This window comes from Colletotrichum spaethianum, assembly GCF_022836535.1.
Source record: "Colletotrichum spaethianum MAFF 239500 DNA, contig01, whole genome shotgun sequence".
Lineage (NCBI taxonomy): Eukaryota > Fungi > Ascomycota > Sordariomycetes > Glomerellales > Glomerellaceae > Colletotrichum > Colletotrichum spaethianum.
The window spans coordinates 2,790,673-2,808,539 of NW_026054771.1; the positions used below are offsets into that span (position 1 = coordinate 2,790,673).

General features: G+C 50.7%; 5 protein-coding genes across 5 annotated transcripts; 4 read left to right on the forward strand and 1 right to left on the reverse strand.

The window, feature by feature from the left end:
• Positions 1–472: 472 nt before the first annotated feature.
• ColSpa_00759 (sugar transporter STL1) lies at positions 473–2,258 on the forward strand (the record flags this gene model as incomplete). The annotated part of the gene is made up of 3 exons (XM_049266971.1): positions 473–566; positions 639–1,816; positions 1,869–2,258. 3 exons carry the CDS (start codon positions 473–475, stop codon positions 2,256–2,258), a joined length of 1,662 nt encoding a protein of 553 aa, XP_049122928.1.
• Positions 2,259–6,781: 4,523 nt separating this feature from the next.
• Positions 6,782–8,711, reverse strand: ColSpa_00760 (putative glucose transporter rco-3; the record flags this gene model as incomplete). Its single annotated transcript, XM_049266972.1, has 5 exons — positions 6,782–7,050; positions 7,107–7,214; positions 7,292–8,097; positions 8,156–8,531; positions 8,588–8,711. The coding sequence occupies 5 exons, from the start codon at positions 8,709–8,711 to the stop codon at positions 6,782–6,784; spliced, it is 1,683 nt and encodes a 560-aa protein (XP_049122929.1).
• Positions 8,712–11,372: 2,661 nt separating this feature from the next.
• ColSpa_00761 (uncharacterized protein) lies at positions 11,373–12,635 on the forward strand (the record flags this gene model as incomplete). Its single annotated transcript, XM_049266973.1, has 4 exons — positions 11,373–11,384; positions 11,452–12,151; positions 12,231–12,337; positions 12,396–12,635. 4 exons carry the CDS (start codon positions 11,373–11,375, stop codon positions 12,633–12,635), a joined length of 1,059 nt encoding a protein of 352 aa, XP_049122930.1.
• Positions 12,636–13,849: 1,214 nt separating this feature from the next.
• On the forward strand, positions 13,850–14,998 carry ColSpa_00762 (scyllo-inositol 2-dehydrogenase (NAD(+)); the record flags this gene model as incomplete). The annotated part of the gene is made up of 2 exons (XM_049266974.1): positions 13,850–14,176; positions 14,255–14,998. The coding sequence occupies 2 exons, from the start codon at positions 13,850–13,852 to the stop codon at positions 14,996–14,998; spliced, it is 1,071 nt and encodes a 356-aa protein (XP_049122931.1).
• A 1,095-nt stretch (positions 14,999–16,093) lies between these two features.
• Positions 16,094–17,209, forward strand: ColSpa_00763 (metallophosphoesterase domain-containing protein 1; the record flags this gene model as incomplete). The annotated part of the gene is made up of 1 exon (XM_049266975.1): positions 16,094–17,209. One exon carries the CDS (start codon positions 16,094–16,096, stop codon positions 17,207–17,209), a length of 1,116 nt encoding a protein of 371 aa, XP_049122932.1.
• Positions 17,210–17,867: the final 658 nt, after the last annotated feature.

Here is a 17,867-nt window from a genome sequence, read left to right on the forward strand (position 1 = left end):
GGACCCCCCTCCAGAGGGATCTTGGATCGTACGGGGATTGGGGGAAATCGGGGCAGCCTTTTTGGGGACGACTGGGGATTGGCTATTTGGGGATTTCTGGGTTGGGTGTAAACAGCATACGCCAGGGTCCGAGGCTGGCACGAGTAGCATGTTCCCATGTCAGCGTAGCTCAGCCATGTACTACCGCGCGTTACCTGCGGTAATAGTGAGGAAGTGAGGAGTCAGTACAGGGTGAGGAGAAAAAGAGTTCAACCTCTGGCGCTGACGTTGCCGATCTTTACCCTGTCGCTGTCTGGTTGGGATTTCATCTATAAGGCCGACGCTCGCCGTCTCAATTCGCATCTGATCTTCCTGCTGTTACCTATTCATCTCGACTGTTTCACTCCTCCCTTCGACCGACCTACGACCTGCAGCTTCGACATTGTCTGGAACATACAGATCAGATACTGTCCGCTGTGCAAGAGTCTTCAAGATGGGCAAGCTCAACTACTTCGGCCTTCGAGGCAAGAGTCTTAACTGGGCCATCAGTATCATTGCAGGATGTGATTTCTTGCTTTTCGGATATGGTAGGTTTCAAACAAGCGACGCGAACCTGATCGCTAGGCTACAACTTGACTGACCCGACTTCCTCTCTTCAGACCAGGGTGTCACTGGTGGTATCCTCACCCTCCCTGCCTTCCAATCTCAGTTTCCTACCATCGACTCCGAGCCTGAGGGTATACTCCATGGGCTCACCAAGAGTCAGCGCTCCACCAACCAAGGTATTGCGGTCGCTTCATACAACTTGGGCTGTTTCCTCGGCGCCATCATTACCATCTTCATCGGAAACCCTCTCGGTCGCAAGCGCATGATTATCCTTGGTACTGCCATCATGGTCATCGGAGCTGCTCTTCAGGCCTCTGCGTTTTCTATTGAGCACCTCATCATCGGACGCATCATCACTGGTCTTGGAAACGGCGGCAACACATCAACAGTCCCTACCTGGCAGTCCGAGACGTGTAGCTCTCACAAGCGCGGCAAGCTGGTCATGATTGAGGGTGCCCTCATTAGTGGTGGTATCATGATCTCCTACTGGATCGATCTTGGCATGTCCTTCGCCCCAGGCTCTGTCTCATGGCGTTTCCCCCTAGCCCTGCAGATCCTCTTCTGTATCTTCATTCTGGCTTTCGTCTGGAACCTGCCCGAGTCTCCTCGCTGGCTTATTCTCAAGGGCCGTGACCAGGAGGCCAAGGAAGTTATTGCTGCCATTGCCGACTTGCCCGAGGATGATGATTACTGCAAGAACGAGTACGTCGTCATGAAGGAGACTGTCGAAGAGATGTCTAAGGGCACCTTCAAGGATCTTTTCACTATGGACAAGAACCGCAACTTCCACCGCACTTGCATCGCCTACGTCAACCAAATGTTCCAACAGATCTGCGGTATCAACCTTATCACCTATTACGCTGCAGTCATTTACTCTGGCCTGGGAATGTCTCGCTTCATGTCCCACTTGTTGGCTGCTCTCAACGGTACCGAGTACTTCATTGCTTCTTGGCCTGCTGTCTTCTTGGTTGAGCGTGTTGGTCGTCGCAAGCTTATGCTTTTCGGTGCTGTTGGCCAGGCCATCACCATGGCTATCCTTGCGGGTGTCAACTCTCAGAAGACTTATGCGTGCCAGATCACTGGCATTGTGTTTCTCTTCGTCTTCAACACGTTCTTCGCTGTTGGCTGGCTTGGTATGACTTGGCTCTACCCCGCCGAGATCGTGCCCCTGCGCATCCGCGCTCCTGCCAACGCTCTCTCCACATCTGCCAACTGGATCTTCAACTTCATGGTAAGTAACCTGAATAACAGACCCGCATCGTTTCAATACTAACGCCACTTAGGTCGTCATGATCACTCCTGTCGCCTTCGACTCCATCAAGCACCACACCTACACCATCTTCGCCATTATCAACGCCATCATCGTTCCCGTCACCTACTTCTTCTTCCCCGAGACCGCCTACCGCTCCTTGGAGGAGATGGATTCCATCTTTTCCAAGGCTGCTCCTGGTATCAAGGGTGCATTCGATGTCGTCGACGTTGCCCGCAAGGAGCCCCACCGCTACGGCAAGAATGGCGAGCTTCTCATTCATTACGATGATGTCAAGGAGACTGGTCACGCCACCACCCGCGAGAACCGCCGTGAAGGTAGCACCAGCAGCAGCGAGCCCAATGGCCTGTGGGCCCGCCAAGACGAGGAGACGCAGAATGTCGAAAAGTCTGAGAAGTCCTAAAGCGTGTAGTTCTCTAGCTTTATGGATGCGGTCCTCTGGTTGGGAATTTTACTGGCCATAGTGGGCCTGAAAGCGATTTCTGTCGCTATGAATCATGTCCTCGCCGCACATTGCCGGCTTTCTCATTTGGGCACGGAGTGACTTCCGGTGCCATTAAATCCTATTCTCTTGTGAGGTCTGTAGACCTCGATCATTGTGAGATACCACTAGATTATCTAGATTTTGAGCATTAGATACCACAACAATACGTTGAATGACTGCAATATCATACCCAATACCATACTCAATACTGTCGAGTGATTTCATGAGCAGTGATTCTCGACCCAACACGGGACGCCTTCCGACCTCTAAAAGTTTGATTCCGATAGGCGCTTAAATTTTCCTGCCTCGGAGGTGGCTCGGGAGGCAAGCTTAATTTGACACTTTTTTCCCGAGCGTTCGCCAAGAACAGCTTTTAACCGTTCAACAGGTTGGGCTACCGGCACCATTTTTCAACCGAATGTTCCAACCGAATGTTCCAACCGAGAGTCAAATGGAGTCAGGGCGAGTGAGCCTCACATCACCCCATGGTTCCCCATAAACTCTACCCCGCATCCCCAGGGTGCCACCCTCCCCTCGGGTCAAGGTCGATTTCCCTTAAAGCCATAAGAGCCCTTTGCAGTGCAACTGGGTCCAACCATCTCACAATAGATTAGCTGACATCAAAGCGAATCTGCACTTTGTCTCGGCCCCGGGTTACCTCATTTGGAAACCTGGATGGGAATGTGCAGCCGCCCGCCCATTCAAGCCTTTCGGTCGGCCTAGCGGCACGTCCCTAAACTTCCGTTCTAGCCCTTTTTCAGCCGCCAGTTTACAGCCGCTTTTCCGCACAACTCGTTTTTGAACACGAGGAACCAAACCGGGACCTGGCTAGATCGATCTAGCGTCGACCTTTACAGACCCCATGGGGAAGGGTGCATATTGATGCAATGTAAGGCTACTCGAAACATTGCAATGAAAACGGTAGGTGATGAGCGAAGACGGAGTATCACCGTTAGCCTAGAAAGCCAGGGTGCCCAACAGCGTCGTAGGTCTGACGAGCCTTCACAACTTCTCTTCACGTCATCCTCAGCCCCTTGAAAACGAACGGCTCGTCAGTGCTCTGCCCTGCATCCGGCCTCAGGTGGCTCTGGAAATATCCCGGTCAGCATGACATCCGCAGCAGACAAGACATCCGTGCATTCAGCTTATAGCTGCAGTTGGATGAGTGTGGTAGCCAGGATTCTAAAATATAGATTGAATCTTCATCGTTTATGCACACACAGAGATCATTACACCACAGATTCAAATATAACATTTATCCTTCATGCTATGTTAGTCTGTTCAAGGGTGTTCTGTGTTTCATCACTGCTGGGCAGAAGAGAGAAAACGGGCGAATGTCTTTTAACTTATGTTCAGCCGATAATCACCCACCGTCAGATGGAACGTCCATCCATCATCAACCGCGTCACGCATACGGAGTGTCTCAAAAGTCACACGCCACGTTTTGATGGGATTCGTCTTGACTTGGGATTTTTCTGGAAGGCGCCGATCCAACTCGGATTCGTAGAGCGTTTATCTTCTCAGTCTGGTTCAATGATATGGAAGGAAGTTTAGGCATTATTGGCCATCTTGGCCCCGCTCAAGGCGATTTCTTAGATCTCTCCAATCCGGAATTGGTTACAGGCAAACGAAGCTGTTTTTAGTTCAAGGTCGAAAAAACCGCCCAGAACATTAACACCAAATACCATAAAAGTTTGGCAGACGCCGCAGGAATATACTGTCTTTCCGAGGCCGGAGAACATTCGCTAGAAGAAAACGACAAGATTATGGTGATTAGAATTGCTATTCATATAATTTGCTGGTGTTTCGCTCTCTGAACTCTTTTATTCAAGTTCTGGCAGCGTATGACTGCCCGGGGTACCGGGAGGTGGGCTCCATTGGGTAGCTTTACCGCGAGGAGGCGACGGCCGCCATCTTGGTCAATGGCATCGCCTACACTGTGACGTTACCCATCTCGTCTTTCATCGGACCGTATACCCCCAGGGTGTCCATGACATCCAATTCAGTACCTCGTCATCGATAAACCACCAGAAAGTCAGACGAGCGACGATGTCACCAGTCTCGAGTATTGCTACTACTCGTGAGAGGTCACCAAAATCTTGATTTATGATAAGTTTGACATGACGGTTTTAAACCTCAATAATTTCAAGGCTAGATAATTCTTGAGCGCATTTGGAGATTGAAAGAAGACCTCCACATCAGTATCATCTCCCATATTATTTTCGGCCAGGTCAACGCGTCCACGTCCACAAGTATCGAGGTGGCCATTTTTGTCATCCCTGAGGTCTTCGGGAAGGCTAATCCTGTGCTTTTATATGTTTGATAGTGGACTAAAAGCACTCATAGAAAGCCAAAAACTCGGGTTTCTCAGAAAAGATATCTAGAAGGTGTCAAGTCAAGTTCACTTCATTCGCTCCACGACCCGCCCAAGATTTCTCGAAGAGAAGACTGATGAATTTCTTTCGTCTATATGAATAAGACGAAATGAGAAACGATGTTAGTGACTCTATCCTTGACGTCCATGATAAATGCCGCTCCAAAGAAGTGTGATTCCCTGAGGCTTCTCAGGACGAGCTGCTGATACCTAACAAACTGACAAATTGACTCCATCGCAGTAAACTCTGGACAAGACCAAAATCGACGCCTTTCTTGAGTACTTCAGACAAGGATTTTGATTCCTTGTACCATCGCCCTGATGTCTTTGCATCGATGGTGGTCAAGGCCCTCATACATACAACTCCCTAAATTGATTGAGCGAGAATAGGCTTCGAAGGATCCATGGGTGCCCAGATAAGCTTATACCTATTAGATACATGGGCAAACATGGGTAGTCCATAGGTAGATGGGTAAGTTCTGGACATGGGTATTAAATATACGGCCAGCCCATGGGTAGTATTGGTTTACCCGCTTTGCCCAAGAATACATCAAGATCTAACCTATATCGACCCATACTACCCATAGAGTCTTCGCTAAAATGAATTGTTTATAGAAGAAGCGTATTGGAATAAGGATTGCTATATTCATGAAAAGATAGTAGCACAAAATCCAGATTGATGCCTAAACTTAGTCCTCTTAATCTGCTCACCTCCTCATTGCTCTCCAAGTCGTCGTCTAGCTTACCCATAATATCTAGTACTTTTTTAGAACTACTTATGGATCCTTTGGGCAGCCCATAGATTTGGGCTATTGGACATAGGCTCTTTGGGTAACTGGAATCTGTATGGGTAAACCATTTGCGTGGGCACCCTATTTCTAGCCCTAAGTAAGCCTGGATTGGGGTTGGCGATAACAAAGAGGAGCTAGGACCTGGAATGGAAAACGACAGGCTCAAGGGCACCGATAAATGTTCAAAAGCTCCAAGAAGGCTCCTCGATAAGACCCCTATAACCACCTATCGCTAAGAGCCTGCCGTACACAATTGGATTATAAGGACGAAAGTAACTTGTATTGTCTAGGTGGAATTCAACGCGAGGACGCTTATAAAGCCAGGGTCACTGACAAATCCGGGTGAGGTCGCGTGGAAAGTAAGGCAATCTATCTAGGCAAAATCGACTTACACCACGAAGATATTGTGACACTACTGCAACCAGCTCGAATTAGCAAAGGCAGATTTGGCGAAGAGAGACAGAGCCGTCAGGAACGCCACCAGATGAACAATCAAGATTGATTAGAAACGACTGTCGTTAGTGAAACGGGTTTTTGAGGGCTAGGGGGTTTGGAGTAAGGTTGAGGACGGTAAACCGAGAGCCAAAAACAAGCATCACGAATTGCGATATGGATTCCTAGTTGAATTACTAGTGGTTTAGGCTGAGAAAAAGATGCTGACGAGTCTTTGGTAAATTCGAAGGCGATGTGGACGACCATTTACATTTGGTTGCAGTAATGCTTCTTAATTACTTAAATGTCGCTGTATGACTAGTAATAGCCGCACGGTGTTCCGGAACGCTGATAGCACGAAGAAAAAGACAGGATGCAGAGAAAGATAGATTTGCCTAATTCTGTTGAAGTCTGCGTCAAACTTGTTGTTGTTGTCGCCTGGAACCCAAAGACTTGGCTGACGACAGGGGGAGGGAGTAGATGGGGCCAAGAGAACACTAGACGGCGTGAAGGTAGACAAACCGCTTACAAATTTTTAACTCTCAAATCAACTAGTCGATGAAAAGAAAGCGAGGTTGGAGTGGATTCGTTAGGGGAGAATTAACTACACTCACTGCTCTTCATCGCTACTACAGTCATGCGGCATGGCAGTAAGGTTTGAGACTGCCTCCTAGCAACTAAGCCCCAGTGATCAACCAAAACCTAGAAGTTGCCACATCATCGCATCAGCTCTGCAGTTAACTTGGCATAATTTCAGGTTGCTTACGAAAGGGTATCAGAACTTTGTATTCTGGAAGAGGCTCATCAAGCTCAATCTAAAGCACAACTCAACTCGCTCAAACTATCTACGCCGACAAAGTCACCATGGAGTGAGTCTGCTCATCCACAACCTCGCGGAAAATTTGGTTCTTCTTTGCAACATCATCGAGTCCAGTGCGGTCACCAAACACCTCATCCATCTGCTCAAGTGTCTTTCCGTTGGTCTCAGGTACGCAGAACCAAGTCCAGACACCAGAAAGCAAGCAGAAAGCGGCGAAAAACACGTAGGCGCCAAATCCTGTCCCTTGGACCATTGGAGGGGTTATAAGACCGATGATGAAGTTGTTAATCCAATCTGTTCAAAGTCAACCTATGCTGTCTTTTAACGGGCTTCGTGGTGGGTAAACCTACTAGAACAAGTAGAAATAGCAACGCCCTTGGCTCTCAGGGAAGAAGGAAAGACCTCGGATGGCATGGCCCATGGCACTGGACCCCATGTGGCTCCGAATACAAGCATATCTATTGGTAAATGGTCGTCAGCTTCCATTTATGTTGAAGAAACGTATGCTGTAAGGCAAGGAGTAAAAAAAACTTACAAAGCAGCAAGAAGGCCACGCTGATCCAACCCTGAGTGGTATGGTTTGGCCAGTCATTTGAGTACAGGCCAACCAGGATAGCAATGACAGTGTGTGAGATCGTCATGCCCAAGCTCCCCACAAGCAGAATCCATCGGCGCCCGAAGCGGTCCATAGTCCACAAGCTGGGGATGACGCCGACCAGCTGAACACAGTTCAAAACACCGGACATGATCAGCTGCATGTTATGATCGAGGCCCATCGTCGCGAATAGAGTAGGAGAATAGTATATAAGCGCATTGATTCCAACAAATTGTTGAAAAAACATTAGAAAAACTCCAACTTGCGTGCGTTTGAAGCACCCTTTCTTGAAGCAGTCGGTCCAAGACACAGCTTCGAGCTTCAGGGTACTTGCTATATCTCCTTTGCCGACGAGAGTGGGATGGCGATCGGCTAGAACTGAGATTTGGAACCGGGCCTCGGCAATGATCTCCATCCATTCGCGACGGACTCGTGGGTCAGTGTCTGGGAGGACGCGGAGCTTACATAGGTTGGCAAGGGCCTCTGCTTCACGGCCCTTAGAGGCAAGCCACCTAGGAGAGTAAGGAAGGAAGACGGCGCCGAAGCCAAGGAGAAGACCCGGGAGGATCTGAATGAGGAAGGGCAGTTGCCACGACCAGTGGTTGGGGATATCCTTTGTACCGTAAGTAATCCAGAACGAAACGACGATTCCGAAAACGATGGAAAGCTGCTCGAACACAAGAAGAGATCCGCGAATCTCTGGGGGTGAGATTTCAGAGATATACAGCGGAACAACCATGGAGAGCCTATAATCATCAGCATTTGAAGAGGGTTAAGAACGTATGACGAGAATCTTGAGCTTACATGCCAATCCCCAGGCCTCCAACAAAGCGGCCACCAACTAGCATGTTGTAGTTGAGGGCCGCAGTCTGGATCGATGAGCCAATGGAGAAGATGACGACGGCAACCATAATGGAGCGCTTTCTAGAGATCATGTCGGCGATCCAACCCTGGTTCATTGCACCAATAAAGGCTCCCAAGGTGATCATTGCAGTCATGAGACCTTTCTTGAAACCAGACCCAGAAGCGTGATCCGAGACTTCGGGGAAGCGTTCGAGGAACTGATCCATAACCAGGGTGACAGAGATGACACCTTGATCATAACCGAAAAGGAGTCCACCGATGGCGGAGAAGGCAGCACACATCGCAACATAGTGGGAGACGAAGATGCCGCGGAAACCTGCCATGAGAGTCAGTGTTCGGCATAGGCATGGTCGGGGACGAGTGCGTGCATACCCGAAGGCCCATAAGGCTCCAAAGAGGCATCCGAAAGAACAGTCTCTTGCTGCTCTGCTGAGACGCCTGGGTAGATGGCCGAGGGTTTCTCCACCTCGGAGGCGGCAGTCGATCGATGACCCATCGTGTCAAAATGCTGAGGTCGAACAGTTAGCCCGAGGAATACAAACTTTGAAGGTGAGGTATATGTTGAAATGAGACGGCTTCATGACTAATATGAAGACGCAAGAAAGTGGCTTGGGATGAACTCACATGGGATGGGCTACACGCTCGGGAGTGCTAAAGAATATCTGCGTTGCAGGGTTTCCAAGAGACTTGCCCAGTCTGACGGACCGGAAAGACAACTTTCGGGGTATCACTGAAGAGAAAAAAAAGAAGTTTTGGTTGAACCCGCCCGCGTCGCAAGAATAGTAGATCAACGTCAAACATGGCACGCGACGACGTCTTTATAGAAACTCTGACATTGGGGAGCCACCCCATGGCCAAGCCGCCCCGACTATGCCTGTTCAGATTCACAACAATCAACATAGGGTCCACCTTGGAAAGACAGGAACTATGTGTTCACGCCTATGATGGGGAAGGGAGGGCACGGCTTGTACAATAGCCGTAACGGCCAATGGGTGGGCGCTAGTTGGTCAATATGACGAGAAGCCGCTAAATCGCGGGGCGCTTTACAGATGGGTTTCTGGGGATATTGGGGGAAGATGGGGAAGCCGTGGGTATTAGCGTGTCTTGGTCGGAGACGCCATGGCCATCGCCGGGGACACCCTTCGGCTATTGCTCCAGGTGAGAGTTTAGGTATCGACAGTAGAAAAAGTAGGACCGGGGTTATGCCTGCTCCGCGGCACTTGATGAGCCTGGCAGTTCCAAGTTGGTGGTTGTGACGCCACTTCGAAGCGGATTTGAACAAGTTCGAGTTTCGATGACAGTGTTCGGCGAACGATCCCTAGTGTCTCGGAAGACGGCCGATAATCGAGCACCCGGGTGGGACTACGGAGGAGCTTCGAAAGGAAATCGCTATGAATGGTGTAATTTGAGTCTTCTATCTGCTTCTGGGCCATAGAAGCAGATGGGAAGCTATTCCACGCACAACGGGGGCGTGGTTGTTAGAAGATTCTCGCAATGAGTTGCCCGTGGGGATGGATGGGGCATCGAAATGCTCCATACTCTGACCGCGGATTGGCAGCGCTTAGGCTCCTAGGCTCCATAAAGACTTGGGGATTTGGGCAAGACCTGCGGGGTTGAATGGCTGGCCTACCTATTGGGCTTGAGTCAGGGGCATCGCTAACGTGCATTAACGCCTTTCGTCATAACTCTAGGAACCAAAACACAAGGCGGCTTGATATGGTAATTCGAGCCGAAGGAGCCTCACCGTAGTGTGAGGGGAATCAGGAACTTTCTGCCCTTTTCACAATTCACAGGAACTCGCCCCGAGGCACACATTTCCTGTTCTCATCAACCAGGAAATGCTTTAATCACACCAACGTCCCTGACCTCGCTGCAATCGCCTTGAACTCACCAAGAAAGCAGGACTGCAGAACAACACACGGAGGCGAAAGTCAAATCATGTCAACGACATGTCTGGTTAGTTGACCCTGCCTGGCTTCTCCTCTTCCCCAGATTTGTCCGCCACCCCGTGCTCTGTGTGATACCCCAGATTCTGCTTGGAGTAACCGGGAGTTGTGGAAATGGTTCGCTGACTTATTCTGGGGTTGGTGATGTGGGATGTGGGATGTGCGAGATGACAGGCCCTCGGGCTTTACATTCCCACTGTAACCCACATCAGCATACACGCAACTCCAAGCACAATATTAGACTTGCAAAAAGCAACACCTCAAATGCGCGTGGAGCGCTGATGACGCTTCTGCCTCAGGCCCGTCATCCTCTCGGTCCGATATCTCATGTATCCGATGCAGAGCGACTGGCAAGCAGTGCGTACCGGCCCCCACTGTTCGGTTCAAGCATTCCACCGAGTAAGTCATGGCCATCTGACTCTCTTTGCGTCTGCCATTCTGGAATTCTGAAATTCTTGGATGCGTCTGGGGTTCCTGCCCGGATGTGCCCGACTCAATTTGCGATTTGCGACGTTCCTATAGCGCATAGCGAAACCGAAACCCACCGCTTCAATCTCGTCACGGGGCGCGACGGTACCCCGTAATGCATCTCTGCGGGAACGCTGATCACTAACTATGGGCTCGTTTCGCCGGGTTTAGGACGCCGAGCGCTACGGAGCAGACCTGGGTGCACTATCCGCGGCGATGTAAGTGTTGCAGTTCCACAAACCAACAAACTTGGCACATCACACAGAGGGTCAAACGCTGCTCGAAACGGCGATTTTTACTCCTCTTGGGCGGATCTTACTGAATATTGTTTCTTTGAAAATTGCCTAATTCGATTGATAGTACATTTTGTCGATGAAACTCAGGAACTAAAGGCCCTTTACTGGTCTGAACACAGCAGCCCGCCGCTGTCATCGGCGGAGACGAGACGTGTAGATCCACCCGCTGTGGAACGACAGTCCGATGACTTGGCTCCCATCACCGATGAGAGTAGCCGAGATTATCGTGAGGCCCAGATTGCAATACCGAGTCCATTCAGCCATCCTACGTCCACGCCCACAGCAAGCTGGAAAGAGGGGCAGACACCAATTCCCCTACGCTCCATCTACAGCTCGATACCAGCAGGATCAACTCTCGGGTTGGCCAACTTCGAGCATCATAATGATGTTGTCTTCCCCTTCACTCGACCGCATGAGGTTCGGTTGATGAAGTATTACTTAGAGTATATGTGCACCTGGGTTAGTCGTACTGTTGACTGTGCCATGAGTTACTACCACCCTGCATTGTTCTGACCGTTTCCTTTAGTTTGACCTCTGTGATGCAAGACGGCACTTCGCCATCGTTGTGCCTCGACGAGCAATAACGTGCCCAACACTGCTTAACGCCATTTTCGCCCTCTCCTCCCGTCACCTCAGTCTCAACGGACAGTACGATCCCTACGCCTCAGACCGCTACCATCAAGAATGTCTCAAGCATCTAACGACCATTTCCAACGACTCGTCGGCCCTAACCAACGATGACCTCCTCGCCGCCACAATTCTCCTCCGCACCCTCGAGGAGCTCGACGTGCCCTTGATCGGAACAGACCATGAAGGCCATCTGCTTGGCATCCAGCTCTTCATGAACACCCAAAATGCCTCGTCGACGCCTCCAAGTCCGCTTCGACAGGCATCTTTCTGGGTCGGGCTCAGGCAGGAAATTACCTTAGCATTCGCGACCCAGCGGCCGATTAAGGTCAAGCTCGACCACTTGTTCATCGACCGATCCTTCTCGCCAGCGGACGATGACTGCTGGGCGAATCGGATCGTAGTGCACTGCGCCGAGGTCGTCCAGTTCTGCTTCGGCGAGGTTGTGGACAGAAAGAGCGAGTACAAACGTTTGGTAGAATACGACTACAACTGGCTGAGAGCGAGGCCGTTGTCATGGTTGCCTATTGCATACTCGGAACCGGACCCCTCATCAAGCATGGTGTTTCCACAGATATTCTATATCAACCATGCCGTAGGTAAGTATCTCGTATACTAGTGTCTCCTGGCCATAGTAGAGATGGTTACAATGCAGCACGATGCGCTAACCCCTTACAGTTATCGGAAACGTGCACGCAGCGCTAGCTCGAGCCTTACTAATGTGCCACGACGAGAGCATCCCCAAAATCGGTCCTGGCCGAATAATGGCCAGAAAGAAATTGGATGTAAGCCTACTACTTCTACCAACTGCTATCTCAGGACCTCTCTGACCAAAGCTCGCAGGACGGCATCCGCATGCAGATACGGGAATTGTGTGGTGCAGCTCTTTCCAACAAGTCAACCATACCCGCTATGATTACGGCGTGCATGGGTGTCACTGCATGCGGTGACAGGTTTACGGACCAGGCGGAGCAAAGGGCTCTGCTAGACATTCTGGTAAAGACGGATGTCGAACACAGTTGGCCGACTGCTTCTGCGCAGTCTCATCTCAAGCGGGCATGGGGGTGGGAAGACGACTCGTAAACAGCTGGGGGCTTTACTGGCGACTAGCTTCTGCGAAAGTTCAATTGTCAACGCACTCCGCGTGCATATATGCAATGGCTTGATGGTTGCCAACATCTCGAAACAGGGCTAGTGAGCTCTAGCCATACCCTTTCCCTGGCCATAATAGGAAAATTTGACGCGCCCCTCGCCAATAATCACGATGGTAGTTTCGTAAGGAGTACATGTCCAGCCAGTCTATGAGGACAATCACTATTGTCGAAGCATTAAGGCCACCCACCCCGCCCCAGACCCCGTACCCCGCACCCCAGATAACCGGTTAAAGGCGGGGAGCGCGTTCCAGCTGAGCGGATCGAAGTGATGCGGAGGATCAGATGCCTAGACTTTATTCTATGCAGGCTACATGGTATCTTTGACACCTGCATCACTAATCTACTAATCTAATAGCTACCCCAAATTCAATAGGCTTCCTCTGGCCCCTAGTTGTTGGGGTAAAGGTGTGCCTGTATGACTTCTCGCTACAGGCCTCAAGGCCGGGCTGACTTGTCCGGCTCTCCGAATTGAGAACCGGGGCAAGTTGCCCCGATCAAGCCATTGACCAATCCAAGTCTCTTCATTCAACATTTCCAGTGCCCCACTTACCTCTTCCGCAACTTTGGGAGTGTTGGCCCGGAATTGTGTCTTACAACACCGTCAGTCCAAGTTTCGAAGTTTCGCCTCAACACGTTTTAAGCCTCTCTGCAACTCCACGTGCTGCAAAGACACAGCTCACAAGTGGGATCTTCTCCGCGTCGACAACGCGATTTTGTGGGATTGATGCTGCAGTCCTGCCTTTCACTGGTCAATCGATGAGAATTTGCTGTCAGGAATACCCTCAACCGCGTCAGTGGCGCCCCACGGACGAGCTATTATGCATCGTGTCGGGAAATGGTTTCCGATAAGAGACCGGTGAGCTATGGAGATGTTCAAAGTTCATACATAAGGTGGTAAGGGGCGCCGGTGTCCTTACTCCTAGAGCAAGTCAACAGCCTCGATCATTTGCGTCACTCGTGCCAGTACATGTAGAGGTGCGATTCCTGTCGTTTCTCGTCTTATCAGCTACTCGTAGTGATACCCCCCACCCGTTTGGTCCTCGTTCGATCGTATAGAAATCGACCTCCGGCGCACACCGCCGAGCCCTCACAATCATCTCCCACGTCGGGCTTCCCCTCTTCCAGAACCAGATCAGATTCCCAATGTCAGCAAAGAAGCTCCAAGTCGGCGTTGCCGGCCTCGGTCGCATGGGCAAGCGACACGCCCTCAACTTCCACCAGAATGTCCCCCGCGCGACCCTCGTAGCCGTCAGCTCCCCGGACGCTGCGGAGCGGCAATGGGCCGCCGAGAACCTCGCCCCTCACGGCGTCACAGTCTACGAATCCTACGACGACTTGCTCTCCCATAAGGGACTAGAGGCGGTCTGCGTCGCGTCGGCGACATCTGTACACGCGGAGCAGGCGATCAAGGCCATTGAGAAGGGAAAGCATGTGCTTTGCGAGAAGCCGTTAGGCACAACGGTCGAGATTGTAAGTCTCTACCCGGCAGGTCAATTCCTGGGATATTCCCAGCTTTCAGAGTTCAGCAGCTGACACGAGACGACTCAGTCACAAACCGTAGTCGACGCAGCATCCAAACGCCCCGAACTCAAGGTAATGTGCGGCTTCTCTCGCCGCTTCGACGCCTCCTACCGTGACGCCCACGCAAAGATGCAACAAGGCCTCATCGGCCGCCCCGCCGTGCTGCGCAGCCAGACTTGCGACGTACTCGATCCCTCTGGCTTCTTCGTCGCCTATGCAGAGTTTTCGGGCGGCATCTTTGTTGACTGCAGCATCCATGACATTGACCTCGCCCTCTGGTTCTTTGACGAGGAGAAGAGCAAAGTCAAGTCTGTTCACGCCGTGGGCATCACGGCCGTCGAGCCCGATTTGCGAAAACATAATGACCGTGATAACGCCGTGGGCACGGTCGAGTTCTACGATGGCAGGATCGCATACTTGTATGCGTCACGTATGATGGCCGCGGGCCAGGAGGACTCGACAGAGATCATCGGGACCAAGGGCAAGTTATCGGTGAACATTGTGCCGGCGGAGAACCACGTACGGATCTATCAGCCGGGAGGCATCCGCCAGGAGCTGCCACAGACGTACTGGGGCCGCTTCAAAGCTGCGTTCACGACCGAGGCAATTGAGTTCACAGATAGCGTTTTGGAGGATAAGCCGGTGCCGGTCAAGTTGACGTCTGCGGTTGCAGCAGTTAAAATTGGTGCTGCGCTCCAAGAGTCCATGGTCAAAGGCACTAAGATATGGTTTGACGAGCAAGGGAATCGTACAGAGAGAGCTCAATTATAATCTCTAACTAGCTCAAATCGTTCATGAAGTCCTTGCTGTATTTCAAAAAATGCTCTGAAACTGGGCCTGCTGACTAACCGTGGACTATACACTTCCGCTTTGAGGCTCTGTCTATTTCCCTCGTGTATCATATTTTCTTGTAATCGCTCATGTCTCGCATATCACTTATTTCCGCCGCAACGTAGGTCAATCAAGTCACATAAACAACACAACAAGCAGCCATTTCGGCCACCAGAGACCTAGATCTCCATTGCCGTTGCTGGCTCAGTGACAGATCCGGATAGGGTCATGATGAAATAGACCGGTTTCTCCTGTATATTCCAATTGAGGAGGCGACGGCATCAACCTTTCGTCCCGAGTGGCATGCTTTAAGCCAAGACCTGTGTTGAAGGAGATCATCCTCACAAAGTCCCCAGATAGCGGTGCTCCTTGTCATCCAGAGGATTACCTTCGATACCAGGTCCATCAAAGTCGCACTTGATCGAAACATCCGAGTTGGACACCTTTTCGCTAGTGGAGGAAAAGCTTGCATGCGCTCGGGGTGATTTGGGCTAACAATCTTGATATTGTATTATAGGCTGTTCATATCTATGTGTAATCTTCTCGGTTCTTCTGCTTCTAAGGAGTCATTCGTACAACCCTCTGGTCTCACAATGGTCAGCGATTTGTTTCGAGTGTTCTTGCTTGAGCTAGGCTGCCTATACACTAGCTTTCCAGAAAGCTTGAGAATCCGGCGGATCCTGGAAATGGTCCGTAGTGGTCAAGCTCGGAATGGTATCCCAAAAGCCGTTGGACGAAGTACGTGAATAAAGTGCCATGCTTATGCACCACTTTCCAGCAGACAGTCAAGGTTAGATCAGTGTTTTCCACTTACGCAATACAGTTTAAGGTTTCCCTGGCCCGTAATTCTGAGCCAGCAGTCTTCACAGTGGCTGTTCTTCTTCGTGCGCTACCGGAGAAAGGTCCGGGAAACATGATAAGAAAAGTAAGGAGGGTCAATTTCCTTCCCAAGCTTCACATCAACGCCCGCCACACAGCCTCACTCCCCAGCACAAGCAGTCAAATATCAACAACCTTTAGATACGCCTGGATTCAATGGCTACTACAGTAGAAACAAAGATCCTCATCATCTCAGACACCCACGGCCTGAGTTTCTCCCGGGATGCCACGCCTAAAGAACGATTCGATGTAGCCATCCATTGCGGCGACCTCACAGATCATTCCAAAGTGGATGAATACGAGGAAACACTGAAGCTTCTGCATAAAATCAACGCACCACTCAAGCTCGTCATCGCCGGTAACCACGACTTTTCTCTTGACAGTTCGGCACTCCATAACATGATCGCGGAAGCCAATCAGAGATATGAGGAACCACTTGACTCATCCTTGGTTAATAAGGAATTCGGCGGCGACGGAAAGATCAGAGAAATGTTTCAGAAGGCGAGGAGCAGTGGCGTTCGTTTCCTTGACGAGGGTACATACCAGTTCACCCTCCAGAACGAGGGGGTTTTGAAAGTGTATGCCAGCCCATACATACCAGGAACTGAAGCATGGGCTTTCCAGTTTGCAGGTGCCCACGATTTCAACATTGAGAAAGGGACAGACATTGCTATTACTCATGGCCCACCGCACGGCATTTTTGACATATCAGGAGACAAAAAACGAATTGGCTGCCCTCAGCTTTTCCGCGCAGTTGCGAAGTCACAGCCTAAGATTCACTGCTTCGGCCACGTGCATGGAGGGTGGGGAGCCAAGCTTGTTGCCTGGAGGAAACAGATCCCGGAAACCCCTACCCACATGTCGGCAATCGACAATGCTAGCTCGGTCGTGCTAGAGAATCTCGGCCGGCATAATGAACCAGAGGACATTATGCGAGCCAGAAAAGAGAGATTTGAACAATATCGGTCACAAGGATACTGCGGGACGAGTCACGGGATGGGCGATGAACATCCCTTAAAGGCGGGTTACACATTGTTTGTCAACGCGGCAATCGAAGATGGCGGGACACTCGCTCGACCGCCGTGGCTTGTTCAGGTTGATCTGGAGACCGCCAAGTTAGGGGATTTGGCTGGAACCCTCCATGAAAATACAGTACACCCGGCCAACACCCAGAGCGCTTTTGCACCACTAGGATCAGGAAAGTCGGCAAAGCGAAAGTACGGCTCGGACTCGACAACCGAGAAGACTTACAAAAATCTCCGTTTGGAATGAGATCACTATGAAGCATTCAGGTTAAACAGCCATATCTAAACGGCAACATCAGCGCTTTCGATTTCGTGTCAAGGATGCCGCAATAGTCACGCAGGGAAATAATGCAAAAAACGCTGATGCCAAAGTTGCCCGGTGACCCACGCTCTATCAGACTGACAACTGACCTGTCCTCGACCTGAATATTGAGCTAATCAAAAGTATTTCTAGGAAGTTATTGTACTCAGCTGAAGAGAAAAATTGGGGCGGTTTAGTGACTGGCTGTCACCAATCAAAACAAACGCTGTGAAGGAAACTTGCCTTAGGGTGGCAAAGGATTCTGGCATCGAAGGTTTGAGATGGACTTTTATGACCCCGCCAAGAGATCAAGTTGCATTATATATAAATGATGTCCTAGGACACGGAATTTTGCTCAAGGGAAAGTTTTGTCCGCCGCTGTGTTTATCCCGATTACCGCTTGTGCATGATGTGACGTAGACGAGCAAGATTGAGGCTAAGTCAAACGCCTCCTGAGGTCGACGAACCGGTCAGAGGGACAGTCAATAGAGTCGAGGCGGTTGAATTCGGGATTCAGGCTCGTTGAGCTGTCTGCCGTCATGGTGTTGGAGAAGATGCGGACTGGCATGCTCCCATAGTCAAGTCGAATCGGTATGGGGGCCTG